Source organism: Sciurus vulgaris (genome assembly GCF_902686455.1).
Source record: "Sciurus vulgaris genome assembly, chromosome: 15".
Lineage (NCBI taxonomy): Eukaryota > Metazoa > Chordata > Mammalia > Rodentia > Sciuridae > Sciurus > Sciurus vulgaris.
In genome coordinates, this window is record NC_136476.1 from 11,296,427 (window position 1) to 11,317,939 (window position 21,513).

Genomic DNA, 21,513 nt, shown 5'->3' on the forward strand with positions numbered 1-21,513 from the left:
AAGATTTTTAAAATTACCTCCTTCTTGATAATTACTTGCAAAGATCCCAAATCACACAATGTGTTAATTAAGATTTATTCTCCCCTTCTCACTTTCATCTTTTTCTAGGTGCCAGTCAGGGAACATTAGAGATAGAAGAAAAAATAATTCCTACTGAAGAAACTGAGCAGATAAAATCAGAATACAAGGATGAAAGATTCATAGATAAGAATGAGGATCATCATGTGCTACACATGGATTACATACTTGTAAGCCATGAAAAAAATTCACCCTTGAAGCCAGCCTGTGAAGCAAGAGAAAGCATATCTGAATTAGAAGAATCACACATAGAATCCCAAGAAACAGAGCTGCCAGGAACTCAGTTAGCAAGCTTTACAGAAACATGTCAGCCTGCCTCCTTAAAAGAAAACAAAGATCATTCTGAGGAGAAAATGTCCTCCAAAGGTGACAAGAGGTCATCTCTTGAAAGCCCTGCACAAGACCAAAGTTGGATGGTCTTGGGCCGTGGTGAAGTTGGTGATCCATCGTTGGAAGCCAGGGACTTAGGGCCTGGATCGTCTTGCCGGACTGTGGAGCCATTATTCTCTGATCTCAAGGTACAGGCTCTTGGAGAAATGAAGCCTTTAGAGTCTTTAGCACTCGAGGAAGTTTCTGATGGTCAGAGCAGCCAATCACGGAAGAACAAGAGCCTGGATAGGGCTGTCCCAGATGCAGTTCTGTTGCAGACTGTCACCCATGACAATGAATGGGAAATGCTTTCGCCACAGCCTTCTCAGAAAAACAGGATCCCTGAGAGGGAAATGGAGGCGGAGACAGAGTTCCTGGAGCCTGGAACCAGGAAACCAAGACCAAATGGGTGAGCAAAACGTGATTTATTTTTTTCTTGAAAACTATTTTATTTAGAAATCAGGGGTTATGGAATATAAAGAACACCTGGATGATGACAGCTTTGCTTTTATTTATTGCAAGGCATATCATCCATAAAACTAGAGAACTATGACCATAATGATAATCTGTGTACATTTTCAGCAAAAAAAAAAAAAAAATTCCTTCATCAAGTCTTATTCCTGTCCCCCACCCTATGTGCTTCAATAACTATATGACTCTGAAACAGGAAATGGAGTGATATGACACTGCATTTATTCAGCACCTACTGTGTGCAAGGCAGTTTGCACGTCATCTAATTTAATCCTTATGCTGGTGAAGAAGAAAAAAGGGGATGGATGGGGAAGAAGAAAGTGTCCAGCAGCCCTGCTGGCTTTTAACATTTCTATCATTTTTCTAGATTTAAATAACCAGAGTGAGCAGTCTGGGCTTCAAACCTTTCCACCTCCTAAGGCCATAATTTCTGGCTGACACACTGCCTATCTTACAGAAAAGGCATTTTTTTTGGTTTGATGTAAGCACCAAACTTTCTGGTAGGGATGAAGAGAATTCAGTGCAGGGTCAAAATCTCGGTGTGAAACAGTTGACCCCTGATTGACTGAGAAACTGGCAAATAATCATCAAACCAACGATTGCTTTATCCAACTGTCCATCCATTCATTCACATGACATCTGAGAATTGGCCTTGTGCCACATTTCTGGGTAGCCAAGGGGCATACAGCAGGCAACAGGATGTCCTCACCAACTTCAACATTTTGGGTTCTGTTGGAACTGTTTTTAAACTTTTCATTTCTCTTCATTTGCCCTTATAACACCCCTCCCCCAACACCACTTCCAAGGACAAAAGGGCAAATAGTGAAAAGTAAATTAAGCAAAGGGGGAAATCCTGTTTTCTTTTTAAAAGACAGTGAGGAAAGATATCATTTTCCTGTTCAGTTTGGGAATTTAAAGGATTACATGCACCATGTCCCCACCGTGAATCAGGAAATCTGGATCCCATCCTGGATCTACTGTTACCAGTTATGTATTTTAGGATTAACCACAAGCTTACATTTCCTCGTCTGTGAAATTAGTGGGTTGGGCTGAATGATCTCAAGCTTTCCCGTGGTATTAAATTCTGTGAACTTAATTTGTGTGGAAACAGATTGTGTCAAGAAAGCTCCAGCATTTGCAAATTACATTTCTTGATGAAGGAATCAGAAAACAAAAAGCATAGCAGGAGTATGTGGGGTTACTCACTGCCGTATTGAGTTAAAAGCTGTACCATATTCAAGTACAGTTTCGTAAACCGACATTTTCAGTTGGCCTCATCTTTCTTTTCCTGTCAAGCTACTTCCTTCCAGAGACCCCAGATCCATTATCAGAAAGAGAAGCAGATGGATCCCAGCAGCCCTGCTGGCATTGTTGTGGGTTGAGCTAAGAAATCAGGCAGCCATGAGTTGGCTGAGCTATTGTTTGGCTTCTGGTCTGCATTTCGCACATACCCCTGCCATCCAAAGGATGACAGTCAGTGTCCAATTGTGCCACCAGCACATTTTCTTTCAACAGGACAGAAAAGATTCCTTTGCTCATCTCTTTCCACTCAGCCCCTTTACCAATGAAATTTCTCATGGTGGGGGGCCAGAGCAGATTTGGGTTTTTTTTTTTTCCCTCAGCATTGCTATTAACTTTTGCACAGTACTCTGTATCTGAAAGTTTCCTTCTGTGCTGATTATTGGGAAGAGACCGGTTGTTTAAAACAGCAGTCCTCTAAGTGGGATCCTAAGACATGCAACATCAATACCACCAGAGTGCCTGTAAGAAATGCAATGATCCGCTCCATCCCAGATCTCCCTCCTCATCAGGAACTCCAGGGGCTGGGAACAGCCCATCACCTCTGCTTCAGCAGCTTCTCCCAGTGAGTCAGGTACAAACTTAAGTTTGAGAACTACTGCTCCGGAGCAGACTCCTAGTCTACATGGTCTCAGTTTAAGGAGTTAGACATAGGTGAAAAGGTAGATAATAGTCAAGATGGTATATAACCAATGTCATTTTAAGTAGCTCAAATTATGGGCATTTACTATAGATCAGCTACTAATCTCCCACAGTGCATTATCTCACTTGACTATGGCAACTGCATGGGGTAAAATGATATAAGGCAGAAACTGGTAAGAAGAGAGACTCCTGTTTAGGGTGCTTGTATAGAGCAGGTACCAGGACAGTGTATCATCTATCAGGAGGGAAGGTGCCCAGGGCCCACAATACATTAAGGCCCATAAGAATGCTTTACTTTCTTTTACAGTCAAAGGGAAAGAATGATTATGTTCCTGTGTGTATTACATTTGTCTTTTACACCAAAATAGTTGCAAAATAATTTAAAAAATATATAATGAAGGAAGGGGCCCCATGAAGGCAGAAGGGCCCCTGGAAGTTACAGTGTAGCTGAGAGGTACAAGTTGAGATGGACGAAAGAAAGATCATGACTTGGAAAGAAAAAGAGGAGGGAAGCAGCCAGTCCAGTGAACTGGGAAGAATAAGATGCCCCAACTCATGGCAACAGGAAGACAAGCACAGAATGAGAGTCATGTTTTCCTAAACACAAACCTAGCCACACCTGACACATCATCTGATCACAGGACAGAATGTCTAAAATCAAGAACATCATACAAACAAGAGAGAGAGAGAGAGAGAGAGAGAGAGAGAGAGAGAAATGATAGAGATAGAGGGGAGAGGGGAGTCTTCATAAATAGAAGTAGGTACACAGTGATATGACACACCAGCTACAACTCCATGGCTTTCCTCTCTTCGCCCACCTTATCCCCTCAGCTCCCAGACTGCTTTGAGCACCTGAGACAGCATGAGAAAGATGCTTTTCCTTTTTATTCCACATGCTCGCTCCTGTTAACAAAATATTCTAGTAGGGCTAGGAGAAAGCCTCTCTCCTTGAATTGTCAGCACTGCTCCTGTTCCCTAGGATCAGCCTTCCCAGGGCCCTTTGCCAACACCTTGGTCATCCTGCAACCTCAGAGTGGGCCAGGAGGGGAACAAATACCAGTTCTCTGAGAAAGTGACGAATGTACCTGGTCTTTCCTATGTAGTCTCAGAGCACATCCGAAGAGTAAGCCTTAATTAAAATGAAGGGGCAAAGCATGGTCAGAAGAATGACATAAAGAAAGGGACAGTTGTGTCATGTATTATTCAGGGGTTTCTAGAGGAACAGAAACAATAGGAAATACACATATACCAATGCATACATATAACAGTAAGGGATATCTATATGTGTATTTATATCTATATATCAATGCATACATATAACAACAGGAGATAAAGATAAAGGGAAAGGGAGAGACAGAGGGAGGGAGGGAGAGAGAATGGACTTATTTGTTATAATACTGGCAGATCCAATCTCTGGAGAGCAGGCCAGCAACCTAGAAACTCAGGAAAGAGTCAGTATTAAACGGAGTCCAAATTCTGAGGGCAGCAGGCTGGAAACTCAGTCTTGAGGCGAATTCTTTCTTCAGGAAACTTCAGACTTCTCTCCATGGCCTTCAACTTATTGGATGAGGCCTACACATAATATGAAGCATAATGTGCTTTGCTCAAAATCTGCCAATTTCCTTGGAAATAACTTCCAAAAAGTACCTTTTCAGAGATATATCGACTGATCTTTGGCCAAATAACTGGCCTCACCAAGTTAACACATAACATGAACCATCACAGTTGATAGTCAAAAGCCCCAACTAAATGCCAAGAAGGCATAAAACCACTAAACAATTTTAGACTCATTATCCACATTATATAAAATAGTGACAGTCAATATACAAATAAATTGACTTTCCGTAAGTGGGACAAGGAAATAACTGCACAGGGTGATGAAAGGAATAATTTCGGACAGGACTGGGAAAACTGACAATATCACCTAACCTTGGAGATACATGCAGCAGTGGTGGGTTGAAGGAATGAAGGGGAAGGGAGGAAAAGGGAGAGGGCCCTACATTGTTGTCTCATGGACCTTTCTGTTTGTGGTGCTGAGGATCATACCCAGGTCCTTGGGGATGCTAGGCCAGGTCTCTCCCTCTGAGCTACACCCCCAGCCTATCTCAGAGACTTCTGACTTGGAGTATTTAGGAGTAAATCTGACTCTCATATTTGTGAAGATATACCTTGCTTCCTTACTCTGTGAGGCTAGGTATTTCATGTTCCACAAACTAAAAATAACCTTTGAACACAATATATTTCATATTCCATAAGTCTGCTTCTATGCTAACCTCTATACAGTCTATCTTTTTTAATTAGTAATTTTTTACCTTTTTTCCTGTCTAACAAGACCATGGGAAAAAACTAATCTTTTCCCCTGTGAGTGAGTGACACCATCAGACCTTTTGGTTTTTCATGAGACCTGCAAAATTAGACTTTTTCTGTCTATGACTTACATTTGGAAAGTTAATTCATTGGTTCTCTGATCCACATGGATAAAGAAATAATCTACAGATTCTTTCTCTCCATGTTGGGTAATGGGAACATTGAGAAGAATCTGCAGGCCCCTTTCTGAGCCTTGCTGTGTAGATAGGCCGTGTCCCAGGCCTAAACATCTGTCCTCACTAAAGGGTGAGTTGATATTCCACAAACTCAGCTTTCCATGATTTATGCACTGTTTCTTGGTTTTTCTCTGAGCCAAAGATGGAAAACCAAACTTGGCACTAACTTTGTGTTTATGTTTGTAATTAAAGTTGATCATATTTGGTGAGTCGGTGGCGACATTTAAGTCTCATTAAAAGTCCTTCAAATTTGCAATTTAGTTTCTTCCCTCTTCCCTCCCTCTTTTTTCTTCCTTTCTTTCTGTTTTGTTCCCTAACCCCTCATCTCTGCCTATCTGGCCAACCCTACCCTGAGCAGACCTCAATAACAAGAGCTAGCAGATTAAAAATTATATTATTTTCTGGTTCACCAATTGTCATTTGAGAAAGATAAGGCAAGTTTAACTCTCACTATTACTCAGTCCAGTGAGAAAGCTGTTTAATGAACAACTAAGATGACAGACATGGTCATGCCCATCTAGTCTGAGTTATTTGGGAGGCAGGAGTGGGGGGATCACTGAGCTCACTGAGTTCAAGACCAGCCTGAGCAACAGTGAGACCCTGTCTGAAACAAACAAACAACAAACAAACAAACAAACAAAAAGTGAGTTGCTAATGACATCCACAAATGAGAAACTGGTGAAGTTGAGACTTAAACCTAAGACTTCTCACTTCTATCCCAGAGCTTGTCAATGAAGCATGGCAGTTTCAAGTCCATTCTTGAACAGCTATAGTTGATGAATTCATTCCTCTTTTCCCCCATTGTCTCATCAAAAGGCATATAACGGGCTGGGGATATAGCTTAGTTGCCTTGCAAGTTCAAGGCCCTGGGTTCAATCCCCAGCACTGAGGGAAAAAAAAAAAAAAAGGCATATACAGCTTCATAGTGAAAGTTTCCAGTGGAATATTTTGAGAATGACTGAGCCAGAACTTGCCTTTCAGATAATCTTTCAGATAATCTTGCCTACTGAGTTTGTTTTTCTGATGCCTGAACACAGATTTCCTACCACAGCAAACTGTTAAGATGGCTGCTACTCATTGAGGGTGTGCAGGACCACTCTGAGTGACTGAAGGTCAAAGGGAAACAAGAAAATCAAAGCCTTTCTATGTTCATTTAATTTTTTCAAATATTTGTAGATGCAGCATTGTGTGGTGAGGGATCTTAGAATAAGGCAGCACAGAGTGTCAACCCAAGCAGGTACAGTTCAGCTGACTGGCAGGAGGAACATCCACAGAGCACCCATTCACGTTGTGTTGGCTTCGCATTTAGGGAGCATCCAAGTTGTGTCTCTGCCTGAAAGCTTGAAATGTCAGAATTAGTGGCAAAGCTTCCTTCAAGAACACTTCCATGAAAATTGATGGTATTTGAGGAAGAAAAGAACTCGGGACTTTCTTTTCAGAAGGTGGGGAGGTAGGCAAAGAGCAGGTTGGAGAAAGTAGGGGAGTGGAGCTGAGGAGGCAGATGTTATTCAGCATTGCTGGCTCAGGAAGAGCGTGGTGAAACCTCTGCTTCTGAACAGTGTACTGAGATATTTATGTACAGGATTAGTCAGCTGTTCCTATGGTGGATGATTTGTCTCCGAGATCCATGTGAGTCCTTTTGGAACAAAGGCTATCTAAAAGCCAGTCCAGCATGGAGTTACCCTTTGGAGAAATCCAAGCTGCTGGTTCTGAACCTGAAACAGTTTTATCTCTCCCTCACCTCTGGGAATATTTGCCAAACTCTGGAGACATTTATTGTTGGGGTGAATGACACTCTTGTGGTGGGGACAGGTCAAGAATGGTGCTAGACATCCTACCATGGGGAAGACATAAGATCTTCCCCACAACAAAGGATTATTCAACCCCAGGAACTCATAGTGCCAAAGCTAAGAAACGTGCTTTCTTCCACCTCCTTACTTTCTTCCTACTACTTGTTTTTCCTCTGAAAATATCTTCCATTTATTTAATTGGTTTTATCATATCTCTCTTCATCTATGAGAATATAACCTCTAGGAAAGCAGAAGTTTGGTTCATTACTGTATTCCTAGTGCTTAGAATGGCACCTGTCAAATGTCAGGTGTCCTACAAATATGCCTGATTGAATGAATGGAAAAGAAATGCAGTTTGTCTAACACAATTTGCTTTTAATGAAACTATGAAAATGTCAGGTGTTTGCTGCACCTTTTTTCAAGGTAATTGTGCTAGATTTCACTTAGGAACTGTAAAGAATCCCATGAAAACCACGCCGGACATGGGAAATCATATAAGGGAGTTTATTAAGCAGAGTGTCTCCCTGCAGGGTAAGAGAGAAAATGAGAGGAAAAGAAAGGGAATGAGAAAGGGCGCACACTAGAGAGAGTGGAAAAGTGAGGAGGAGAAAGTAAGCAAGTGTGTAGGAGAGAAAAGCAAGAGAGAAAAGATGGTGGGATAGCTACCATGAAGCAGTTGAATTCCACCGGGCTAACAGGGGACCAATAACGGAGAAGGATACTTGCAAGCTGACTGATGAACCAATAGCTAGCTAGGATGTTCACAGATTGACAGTAGTTGGGAGGCGGGTAATGCCTGCAATGGAAAGGGCGGGGAGAGCAGCTTTCAGACTGACAAGCTAGGTTGTGATGCAACCTAATGGGCAGGGGAGCAGCTTTGTATTACAGGAACAATATGCATCTTCCTCTTCTAAAGTTACAAAATTCATCTTTTGAAATCTAAGAACATAGTTACCTATTTTTAGTGTTCCTATCCTTTTCCTGTTTGTTACAATTCCTTCAGGATTCTTACAATTCTATAGTTTTTCCATGGTGCTGTTATTCATTTAATTCAAACTCTTGGAGAAAAATAGATGTGCCTGTTCAGTTTTTTTTTTTTTTTTAATTGGTCATTATGGTGTTCCTTTACCATAACTATTATAATCTCTTCAGTTTAAATGTTCTTTTCCTTATCAGGCAAGGAAAATTGTTCTACTTAGTCATCTCTTATGCATAAACTCAAGCAGCAGTTGACAATATGTAACCTTCAAAAACCTTTTTATTCTTACTTTTTAAACCTCAATTCATTAAATAATCATTTGAAAATATTGATTAGGCTCTCAGTAAATAAGTAAAACCTCACTGGAGAATTTAACATCTACCATACCTTTTTTTGTCGATATAATCATCAGTATGCAACTTATTGCATTTAAGCAGCAATTCTTATTCAAAAAAATAATTGTAACTGCCTCCATATAAGAATAAAATAATACATTTCCTCAGTTGCTAACTCTAGTTTAGGATTATTTTGCCAGGTATAATCTGGAAGAATGTCCTCCAAGACATCAGGTAGTATCATTGGTGATAGTGTCCCACATTTCACACATTTAGTGTTTCCACATTTAATGAAGAATTAATTTTAAAAGTATCTGTGATTGACCTGATGCTGATAACTTAATCACTTTCCATATCTGCTGCTGACTTTTAAAACAGACATCATTTAAAACAAAATTAACTACAGGGCCTGTTCTACCTACAACACACTTAACTCCTCCTTCTGTGGCCTTCTGTACCTGCCTTTTCCACTTGGGGAAGGAAACCAACCCCCTCTTTGATCCAGCATTTCATACAGGAGAGGTCTCCAATCAGGCACATGCCTGTAATCCCAGCTATTTGAGAGACTGAAGCAGGAGGATTGTAAACTAGAGGCCAGCCTGGGCAACTTAGTGAGACACTGTCCCAAAACTAAATATACATATATTAAAAAAAAAAAAGAGATAGATGAGGATGTAGCTCAGTGGTAGAGTGTCTCTGGGTTCACTCCCCAGTAAAGTTGGGTTAAAACTTATTATGTTCCTTCTTATTATGTTCCTTTTTATTATGTAAAATTTCTTTATTATTTTATTTTCCTTACCAAGTCCGTATATTGGTGGCATTTTTAGACTTAATAATAGTAGCAAACTTTTGTAGCAAGATTTTCTCAACCCAGATTCTACATAGGTTGTGCTATTATTTTAAAGTACATTATTATTACTATTGGGTTTTGTGAATGAGCAGTCTGAGGCACTGTGCTAATTAGTCAAATTTTGCTAATAGTTGGTAGAAGTCAGATTCAACATGCTTAACCTCCACCCACTTTTGCCTCTGGATCTCTGTCTTTGCTGTCTGGATCTTGGGCAAGCATCCTAACTTGGCTAGGACCTTCAGCTGGACTTCTTTATGTCTCCTACTATATTTTCATAGTCTGTTTTATTATCTTAAACATTGTTCATTAGATGAAAATAATTGTGTTGCTATCTTTTATAGATGTGCTGTTAAGCTACAGTGTGTGTGTGTGTGTGTGTGTGTGTGTGTGTGTGTGTGTGTGTGTGTAAAAGACTTCAGGGGAACTAAATCCCTTGCAACCTGTTTTGAGCCATTCACATAGTCTCTCAGGCACCAGAGTGACAGTTTTCCTAAGCTGACATAAAAAAATCAAGGGCTCATTTCTGACTCTACCACCCAGGTGAGAGTATTTTTTAAAGCCCCAAATATAACTCTGCCCAGCCCCAGCCAGCTCTGTCCTCCAGCCGGAGCTTACTGGTGGCTGGTGCACTGGGAAATCTGGGAGGCAGGTGATCATCCTTATTTAGATGTGCCAGGGATCATGTGACCAGAAAATGGAGGCGAATCTGTATTTCCAGTTAACTGCTCCAGACGGGAGATGCTGAAGAGCAGTAACCGCGCATCCTTCTCGCCCTCCCGCTAGTGAGCTTCCTTTCATCCTCAGAAGGTAGGTGGGTCGGGGTGTGGCTTTAGAAGATCGAGTGCCCTGAGGGCAGATTGCCATGGGGAGTGTGGTTTTCAGAAGCCTGTTCTACCGCTGCTGGGAAGTTGAAGAGGGAGAAAGGAGCGGATGAGCAGAGGCCAAATTCTGCCCAGCCCCTCACGACTGACAGCTGGCTGCTGCATTTCATTCTTCATCAGCTCATACGCGACAAGCTTGCGGTCTGTATGCTCACCTGCCCCTTTCTTGCCCATCAGGTAATTAGCAAACACGACTCTGTATAGCTATAACATTTTTAAAATTCCTTTATATCTGTGCTGAAAATGGTGATAGAAAATAAAAAGAAGTGACAATTTTGGAACTGTTTAGGACTATTTGCTGATGGATATTATAATGTCTATTTGGTTTACTTCACAATCAGAGCAGCCCTGGTAGAGTGGCATTTTAAAAATATTATTCCTAAAAGTTCCTGAAGCTGGTAACATCCGCCTCTGTATTTTTCTAATGAATCTTGTAACCTTTAAAACTCACTTTAGTTCTGAGCTGCAGAATTAGGTCATCCAAGAAAAAAAAAAAAAAAAAATGGGCATATGTTGTTTTCTTTTTAAAATCAAGAGACAGAAAGAATACTTATAAAATATCAAGATTTCACTGAGAAACTAAGTTATGTGAGGAGCTTAAAAAAAAAATACCTTCTGGACAATTTTAACCAAGAATCACATAAAGTTGTTATATTCCTGTGTGGGAACTAGAAAACAAAACTAGACCCCTGCCTGGCAGAAGTAATTTAAAGTGTAATTTTGCTTAAGATCAGAGGACTGGCCATGTTGATTAGGCACACAGGCATCATTTCTATAAACTGCCTCCTTCTTTGACATGGTTTCAATCATAGGTAAACTGCTCTGAGAGTACAACTTCCAGGACCACTCGAACCAGATGGCTGCCCAAACCCCACCTTCAGAGAAAAGACCGCATCCAAATTAGTCATTTCAAAATTTTCATTTGATCAAAGTTTTTTTTAAAAAAACGTACAATCAATAACATAAACAGAATGTAAAACCTGTGATAACTAGTTTAAAATGGTAATCAAAGCAAAAGACCCATGAAATTTTTCTTATTTGATAGGACTTCTTATCCAGGAGGGGAAAAATACCTGCTTTTAAGGAAATATTTCTATTGGTGAATTAGACACCTTCAGAATCATGAAGGCTCTGTACTTTAAAATGGCTTGGACCTGGCTCTGCTATTCAAAGATAAAGAACAGGATGTGCTGTTGTCATTTGCAGTGAGAAACACAAAAAACATGCCAGAGAGATTTAGCTTTGTAATGCAAAGTTACCCTTTATGTCCTAAATAAGGTCTAACCCCCCCATAGGTGGTTAAGGATAATGAGCCAGATTTCCTTCTTAACAAAAAGCCAAATTAACTTTTCCCCCCCCAATGGTTAGGGCTCTCTTTGGTGCATCCTAGTGAATTTCCAATTCCAGTTTATTTATTTATTTTTTTTCTTTTTGGAGTGGCTTTGTACTCCTGAAAAGATTTCTCTCTTTAATAAGAGGTACTGTAAGTTCTGGCCAGAGTCATATTTATATTTGGGATGATTTCTTCATTTCTTACTAATTACAGTTAATAACATATTTGGGGAAAAGAAGAAGAGGTGAGGACAGGGCAGAGTCAAAAGTAACAAAAGACAAATTCTGCCCCCTGACATCCTGTTTGCATCAGGATTGACATAGAACATTTGGATGTGTCTCATTCTGGATTATAATAATAGCAGGCAGGTAGGGAGGGGAAAGTGCTGGGGAGTAATATTGGCCAAATTATATTGTGTACATGTACAAATATGTAACAACCAATCCCATCAATATGTGCAACTATAATGCACCAATAAAAAAATGAAAATAATAATAATAATAGCAGGAACTGGGGGTAGTGGTAGATGGATGCGTATCAGGGGCATAGGAGAAGAGGCAGAAGGAGACATCCAGTGTCCCAGCACCATTTCATTTGAAGGCCACAGCCAGAGTTGGTGCTATTTATCTGCTGTTTTGATAGTTGCTCCATTTTTAATTATTTATTTTTGTGGCACCAAGGACCTGGGGCATTATGCGTGCTAGGCAAGCACTTTATCACTGAGGTCCATCTCTAGCCCCACTGTATGGTTCCTGAATCCTAAGGTAATGCTAAAGTGATATAAACTGAAATAAACCTTAGAATTCATTTGGTCTTACTTCTTGAGTTTGTAGGCAGAAAGAAAAAGAGAAGAGAAAGAGAAATAAAGATAGAAACAAATGACCTATGTAAGAATGGGGGAAAAAAAATAACTGACTTAGTAAGAATGAGTGCTTGGCCTAAGATTATTCAGCTAGTGACTGGGCTAGACTCACAATCTAGGGGTTCCAACTCTCAATCTTGTACTACTTCCTTTAACCCAGGGCCTCTGAGAAGCTCTTAGCAAAATCTAGTCCATGCAATTTAAATTCCTCAGAGCTTTAAAGATAAAATCCTATCCTATTTTCAGAATAAGCTTGCATTTCCTAATTCCTTTATAATCATTATACTCAGAAATTTAGGGAAAATGAAACTCTCAGAACTTGTGCATTTATTATGAACAGGATACTGTCCCTAAGGACTGACTGCATGTGATCCAAAGGTAATTAAGATGCAACCTCTTATCTCATCCCTGTGGGGAGAAGGAAGTAAAACAACTGGCTTGCAAAGGGCAGAGTGAAATCAGCTCCCTGAGAGATGTAACCAAGGGGCTTTGGGTGTCTAAGATGAGAGTGTTGCTCCATTTTCTTTGTCATGGAGGAGCAAGTACAAGATTCGTGAATGAAGGAGTTTCAGTAGGTTGGGGGAAGCATCTAACTGGAGAGAATTTGATAAATAAACCAAGCTACAGAATCAGGAGGGCCATCAGTTATATTTGGGAAACGAAGAAAATTTGATTTTGCTTGAAGAGTAGAGCAGTTGGGGAAGGTAAGCTTGGATTAAACTAAGTTGTTGAGAGCCCTGAGAATCAAACAAAAAATCTGGATTAAATGTATTGTGTTAGCAGAGGGGAGGCAGTGTTTTTTGAGGGAGGTGTTGTGATTGGCAGGGAATTAGCGATGGTGCCGGAGAAATGGAAAGCAAAATGGTAGGTGGTAGTCCCACCTGAAACATAATTGAGGCTGGAACAGTGCTTGAAATGGAAGCAAGAGAGGCAAAGAAATGCAGCCATGGAGAGAACTACAGTGCTTGAAACTGAGGAAGATGAGAACCTACTAGGGAAGTGTCTCAAAAGAACTGGGAAACTTGATGGGTGGTCATCATTTCATTCTGCATGATTAAGAATTTGTAGCCTTGGAGTTACTTGATATAAATTAATATAAGCAAAGTGAAAAAAGCGTGAAACTCCTTGACAGTGGTACTTGCTGAAAGTGAAATCTCACATCTGATTGGTCAGCCTCAGGCCATGTCCCAGTACTGGACTCTGATCTCTATGACTACACTGTCCCCAAGAGCTCAGGTCTTCAAACCTCTATATTTACTCTGGTATACCTATTGGGCTGGGGTATGAAGAGGATGGTGACATTTTCCTTTGGTTGTCCTCTTCCCTTCTGGGCAATGGCTGTGTGACTGCATGATTCCCATCTAACAGAGAGAGGATGAAGAACATCCAGTTTGAGGACAGGGATCAGGCCAAATGCCTCCCATCACAAGCTCTAAAGAGATTCTGGCTCATAGATTGTGAAAATAGAATAAAACTTGGTTGTGGGCATATGGGCTGGGGCTCCCCACTTTCCCACAAGGCCAAGTACCACCTCTTGTCTGGAGGCTTCCAGCATGATCCACTCTGCCTACAACTTGAGGAACTACTCCTGTCTCAAATTCCTTGCTTACCTCTCATGACATGCTGTGGCCCCTCCTTTTCTCATTTTGTGTGAACTTGTATGTGTCTTTTTCTCCTTTAGCCTCCTAATTTTTAGGTTTTCTGAGAACATAATACATCTCTGATCCATTCTCTTTTTAACACACCTTTCTGCAAATTAGTTTAACACTTTTCATATGATTGTGGCACTCAAACATTCTTGACCTCTCACCTGAACAAATAGTCTGAGAAACAAATAGCATCAGAGAAGCTGTAGTTTAGAAGTCCTAGCAGATAATCCCGATAGTGAAGGTATGGTTTTGCCTGGAGACAGAAATTTTTCAAAATCTTTTCCAACTCAGAAATTGAAAACTGTAAACATGTGTTTTCTATACTGCCATGAAAAGCAAGATTTGAATGCTATCCAGAACCAGTATGGAATACCCATTCATTAAAGCCACCATAGTCCATGAAGCAAAAGAATTACCAAAGGAATGAAAATTTTACCACTTAGCAGTTACATTTTTCTACACCCAACTCCCAGAATTATCCAGGAGAGGTGGAAATAGGAAGTTCTAGAAATAACTCTACCTAAAATAAAACAAGAGTGAAAGCACCATAGTGTGATCCCAAGAGAACAGCTGAGCAGGAGGTAGGTGAGAAGAACAGGAGAGCTGAAGGTTATTGATGTATAGAAAGATGGGCATAGGTAAAGGATGTAGCTCAATGGTAGAGCACTTGCCTAGCATGCATGAGACCCTGAGTTCAATCCCCAACACCACATACACAAAATGAGATAGACAGATAGAAAAAGCGAACTTGGGATGAAGTCAAGCTCCATTCTTGGCAACCTATAAGGAAGCTTCTTTTGTGTATTACATTAAGTTCAGGAGTGACTGAAGCTCATCTCTTTGCTGTTAAGGGCAGAAACTGCATTTCTTAAGATAAGCCAGTCACCAATTTTTCATGTATTTGCCAGTCTTTTAACTCAAGCTTGTTTCTCACTAGCTTGATGAATGTGTGGCTGGTCTTAGGCTGTGGAGCTTATTTCTCAGTACCAATTTTTATCCACCAGGAGGGAACTGGTAACAAGAGCATGTGAGTGATGTATGAGAGAGTGATGGAATCCCATGAAATGCTAAAATTCTGTGAACAGCAATTATTTAAAAGCATAAGCACATTTCCCCATAAATAGCTATCTACAGTTGCACAATGAAGACATGCCAATGACAGAAATGGTTAAAGGATCCAATCAGTTGTCTTTGTGAGGTTGACATTAGCTGTGTGATTACTGAATCTGTCCCTCAGGAGAGTATGAAATTAATCAAGTCTTGTAAATTAGCTTCCTAGAATGTGATTATACTATGCAGTGGGGTACAAGTGTAAATCTGGGTTTCTGTCTCCAGAGGCCTAACTTGGGTTTTTCTCTTTCCCACTGGATCTGTCAGGCAGCAGTAGAGGGCTTTCTGGTAAAGGAGATAAACTGAAGGATTGGTGTGCTCCTTCCAGAATAAGGATTCTCCTCCATGAAACTGGGTGTGCCGTTGAAGATCAGACACTGTTATTAGTTTACCACAGCTGCCATAACAAAGTATTACAGCCTGGATGACTTAAACAGTAGAAATTTTTTTTCTCAGTTTTAGAGGCCAGAAGTCTGAGACCAAGGTGTTAGCAGGGTTGTTTTTTTTTTTTTTTTTTTTTCTGAGTCCTCTCTCCTTGGATTGATATGGCTTGGCTGCCTTCTCCTTGTGTATCCTCATGGTCTTCCCTCCATGTTTGTGTCCACATTTCCTCTTTAAAAGGTCACCAGTCATTTTTAGATTAGGGCCCACCCTAATAACCTCATTTTAACTTATTTACCTTTGTAAAAACCCTATCTCTAAATACACTCACATTTTGAGATACTGGGGGTTTAGGACGTCAACATATGAATTTTGAGGGACATAATTCAGCCCATAATAGATACACCTTAGGAATGTGATGGTGGATATGCTGGCAATTTCTTACAGATCTGAGACTGGTGGCAGGCTCGTTTTTCTTAAACTGTTCTGAAAGGCCAAGGGAAACTCCATGCAGGAGAATGAGTTTGGAATGGAGGTACAAAGGAACTTTTTCTTTTCAGCTTTTCATTGGGGATCTAAGGGAGTCCACAATCTTCAAAGATGATTGAGTGTGATCTAGAATTTTCCCATTGACACTTGGCAGCTAACTTACATCTGTTAGACCTCAGCTATTGATAAGGTGGTGGAAATGAAAAGCAGAGGCAGAAAGGGGGATTAGGGACCCTGGATTTGTGGGTGTAGCCAATTCCTGTTCCTCTGCCCACCTCCTTTTCACCTGTCTCTGAGCAAACAATGCTGGCAGGTAAATCATTAGGACAGAAAAACTCAAGTAGCTTTTTCAAACAATGGCAGAAATACAGAGTAGAATGATGCTTACCAGAAGCTGGAGGAGTTGGGAAAGAAAGGAATGGGGAGCTGTTGACCAAAAAGTACAGTTTCAGTTACACCAGAGGAAAAAGTTTCAGTGATCCATTTTACAGGATGGTATTTAAAATCAATAATAATGCACTGTATATTCCAAATACTAAAAAAGTATATTTTAAATGTTTTTGCCACAAAAAATTAGATGATGAATTTATTAATTAGGCTTGATTTAATCATTCCACAGTGTATATATCAAGGTATCACTTTGTACCCCATAACATATAATATATACAGTTATGCTTGATCAATTAAAAAATATACAAAAGTGGCCCCAGGTTTCAGGGCATGTCCTCTTCCTGCATGATAGTTTTTCATTTGCCTTCACTTAGAGGAGTGATATGCACAATTGCATTCATCCAACAAATGTATGAGGACCAGCTAATTTCAAGGGTTACTCTCCTGGTACTGTGAGAGCTAACTCTGTATTAAGAATAGTCCACATGCAAGCTCCCTAAGAGCAATGTCCTTGTTTGATCATCAGTACATTCACAAAACCCTTAAATGACTCCCAGTCCACAGTAGACAGCCAATAAATATTTGTTGAGTGAATAGAAAAAGAGAAAAAAGATCATGGATATACGTATTTTTCCCAGTCTTTTTCTGTTAGTCAAGCTACTTTGGGTGGTTGGTGACAAAAACCTAATTTATCCTCTTTTAAGGGAATAAGAACATTAACTGGCTCATATTAAGACGAATTCAGGAAATAACCTAGTATTCCAATAGTATCTGGTTCTAAGCAGATACATAAGGAAGTTCAAATCATGCAGTTCGCATTCATCTTTTTCTATTTTCCTCTACCTACTGCTTTCTTCTATGTTAAGTTCTTTTATACATAATGCCCTCAGTTTATATTCCCTTCAGCTGGCAATCCCCACAGAAAGGAATTATTTTCCCCAGAAGTTCCAACAAAGTCTGGGTTGAGTATCATTGGAACACCTCAGTTCACATGCTTATCCTAGAACCAATCACTATGGCAGGGGCAGAGACTATACTGATTGGTCCAGCCTGGTCACATGGCCATCTCTGAAGCCAGAGGGAGTTAACTTCAATCCTCAAACCTTTGTGCACCTCAATGAAATGGAGAGATGATTCTCTAAAGGGAAACAGAAGTGCTATTATCAAAACAGGAAAGAGTCTGGGCAGAATGATACTGGAAATACTATTACATAACAAATAGTAGTCTGTCATTATCCATGGTTTTGCTTTCTGTAGTTTCAGTTACCTATGGTCAGCTATGGTCCAAAAATATTAAGTAGAAATTTCTAGAAATAAATAATTCATGAGTTTTAAATAATTTTTATTACAGTATGTTATTATAATTATTCTACTTTATTACTAGTTATAATTGCTAATCTGTTACTGCACCTAGTTCATAAATTTTATCATAGGCATGTATGTATGGGAAAAAACAGTAAATAGTTTAATACTCTCTGTGGCTTCAGGAGGGGATGAGGAGATGTCCTGCCTCAGCCTCCTGAATTGCTGGGATTACAGGTGTATATCACTACACCTGGCTGTAACTGACTTATTTCATTTAACATAATGACTTCAAGGTTCTTCCATGTTGTAGTCTACGCTACGATTTCCTTTTAAGGCCAAATAGTATTCCATTGAATATATATGCCACATTTTCTTTATCCATTCATTCATCTACTGGTACTTGGGTTCCTCCCACCTGTTATGACTGAAACTGCTATGAATATAGGGGTGCAAACATTTTTTCAAGGTCCTACTGTGAAGTCTCTTTGGATCTGTAACCAGAGGTGAGATTGATAGGTCATATGGTAATTCTATTTTTAATTTTTTTGAGGGACCATTACACCGTTTTTCATAATGGCGCATCATTTTGCATCCCCACCAGCAGTGGGTAGAAGTTCCATTTCTCCATGTTCTCACCAGCACTTTCTTTTCTTTTGATATCAGTCATCCTAATGACTTGCTCAATATTTTCTCCCATTTGATAGGTTGTCCGTCACTCTTGGTTATATCCTGTGATACACAAAAGCTTTTAAATTTTATGTAGTGGTACCACTTACCCATCTTTGCTTTTGTTCTGTGCTTCTGGTGTCATAACCAAGAAATTATTGTCAAATCCTCAGTCAAATTATTGTCAAATCCAAAGCTTTTCTTGGATGTGTTCTTCTAGAATTTTATAGTTCTAGGTCTTATGCTTTGGTCCTTAATCCATTTTGAGCTAATTTTTTAAACATTAGGTGAGGGTCCAAATTTATTCTTTCCATATGTGGATATCCAGTTTTTCCAGCTATTTGTTGAAAAGATTGCCATTTCCCCATTGAATAATCTTGCTGAAGATTGTTTATGCATGTGTTTATTTCTGATCTTGCTGTTTTATTCTAATGGGCTCTATGCCTCTTTATGCCAGTGCCACACTGCTTTATCATCAGTGTTGAAATCAGAAAGTATGAGACCTCCAACTTTGTTCCTTTTCAAGATTGTTTTGGCTATTTGAGGTCCCTTACAATTCCATATGCATTTCAGAATGGATTTTTCTGGGTTTTTTTTTTTTTTTCTTCAAAAATATCATTGAGACCCAGGGTACTTGCATTTGACAATCAGTTTTCTATTCTAATTTTTAACAAAGTTAGTGTAGTAACAATAGCAATATCTAATCCTTAAGTAGCATTAGTGATTACATGCCAGGCAGTGTTCTCTATGCCTATCTAAATCAACTCATTAAATCCTTATAACAACTCTAAAAGTATATAGTAATTCTTTCTCCAATTTACAGATGAGGAAACTGAGGCACATACAAATTTAGCAACTTGCTTAAAGTTACATTTAAAAGATCAGAGCCAAGGTTCAAGTTCAGACAGTCAGACTCCAGAGCCTTGAGGATTTAACTATTATCCTGTATACTTTCTGGAAGAAATAAAAACACCACATTGTTATTCAGGCTGCACTTGCTAGGTTTTAGTTAGACACAGTTCAAAATGTCAGAGAGGGCCACACATCTCACTGGGTAATATCTCAGAGCTGTGCTTCCCAAATTTTGTTCTACATTAACATGTTACTTGAAAGAGCAAAATAATAACAAAACAAAAAAAAAAAAAAAAAAAGGAAAAATTTCTCGATCAAAATGAAGAAAACAAAATCAAACATTTGTTTTCTGTAGGGCATTTCAGGATCCCTAACAGAATTGTGTGCATTAAGAAAGTCCCAAAGGAGGATATTACATATGATATTACATATGATATTTCCCATACTTATTTGGCACAGAGTCTTTTGGCATAGAGCTGTGAGACTGGTCCTCTGGGTATACACTGTGAGGAGTGATTTAGATATATGACCATACCCCCTTCTGTGTCTCACATCTCACTCACCCTAGGACACTGGGGAACACTGAGGTATGAATCCTTCCTCTATGTGTTTGTGTGTTCCTGTCTCTTCCCCTGTCAGTCTCAGGCCTGAGATCAGGGGTGGCTTTCAGGTATCTGCCCCTATCTTGCCCAGGCTGTCATCCTGGCCTTCTCCAGGAAAGTCACTGGGGTCTGAGAGGTGACTCAGTTTTCACTTACAGGCAATGACTGTGTGGGAGTGAAAAGACAAAGGAATTTAATGCCAGAGGAGAGCAAGGAACAAATGACCCATCAGGAAGGAAATCCAGAAAATAACAATGGGATGCTGTTACCAAAAAGACAGCACACTGGTCCATGTATTCAGTACATGTTCCCTAAATGCAGGTAATAGGACAGTGTTCTCAGATCCTGTGGGGACTGGGGATTACATGGTGCCATCGCCCTGCAGGAGCAGACCGTCTGCTCAACCAGATGGAGGGGTTCAGCTCTTGGCTTACCTGCCTTCTTTATCTGTGAAACAGGGACAGAAAGTAATGCCTCAAAGGGATCCCATCAAAAACCAATATTGGGCTTGGAGTTCAGCTCAGTAGAATGTGCTTAGTATGCACAAGGCCCCAAGTTCAATTCCCAGCACTGGGGGAAAAAGGTAATTTTAAAAGCTGAAAGAGCTTTGGAGTGAGGGAGATGCTATGAAGAATCAAAGATCCACCCCCCCCCCACACACACATTATAAAGACAAGAAGAACATAAATAAAATAATAAACCAAAAAGAAGAAAAATTCTGAAACTGAAATAAAATACAGCAAATCTAACAAAATAGGCAAAGCAACTGTACAGGAAACCAGAGGGAAAAGAATAGGTGAATATAGAAGAGAAACTCTTAAAAGACAGAAAGTAGGTGTTAAAAAAACAGACTGCAAAACAAGGATACAATTAGATGCATTTAAAACAACCTACTGTAAAAGATGAATCCTCAAGGCTATACACAGCAACTGCTGTGAGAGCTAGGCGTGCCTGTGTCTTATTTATTTTACTATCCCCATTGCTTGCTCAGAGTATACCATAGAAAATACTTGTGAAGATGAACAAATATGATAGACATGACCAGAGGGGACAGCAGCACCTGTGTCGTAATAGGCTACTCTGAGCCTGCCTCTCTTCCATGATGCTAACGTTTCAGTCCCTGGTCTTTGCTGTTCCTCCTGCTTCTGATACTTCATTTTTGAAAAGCATCAAGAACCCTGAGAATATGTCAGGGGATGTGACGGCCTGATATGCTACTGGTGAACAACTGAAATGGCAACTTCCTAAGCATTCCTTTTATCCTAAAATTAATTCAAATTTGCAGATTTGGAGATTTCTGGAAACTCTTATAGAACCTTATTATTTTTAAATTGCCTTTTTATTGCACATGTTGCCACATGCTTATGTTTTAAAAATCGGAACAACATAGAAGAGGAAATAAATGAAAAGTAAAAATTCCTCCCTCCCCTATACCTATTCTATTACATAATCACAATTGACAGCATATTCTGTTCTTTTTAGATATTGCCTATATTTAAATATATGTGTGTATATTATTTTATGCAAATAGTATCATTTGAAACATACCACCTTGTTATTTGATTTTTTAATTAAGCATATTTTAAGTATTACATTTAGAAATTATTTTGCATTTAAATACTAGCGGATATCATCCT

The 21,513-nt window shown here is 39.7% G+C and overlaps 1 protein-coding gene across 6 annotated transcripts in view; it reads left to right on the top strand.

Annotated features, from left to right (window-relative positions):
* Positions 1 to 21,513, top strand: part of PRUNE2 (prune homolog 2 with BCH domain) — a 255,008-nt gene that overhangs the window by 169,427 nt on the left and 64,068 nt on the right. For all 6 annotated transcript variants that reach the window (XM_079112083.1, XM_079112086.1, XM_079112085.1 and 3 more), the window contains exon 9: positions 109 to 856. In XM_079112083.1, the coding sequence (XP_078968209.1) occupies positions 109 to 856 (748 nt within the window). The remainder of the gene's footprint in view (positions 1 to 108; positions 857 to 21,513) is intronic.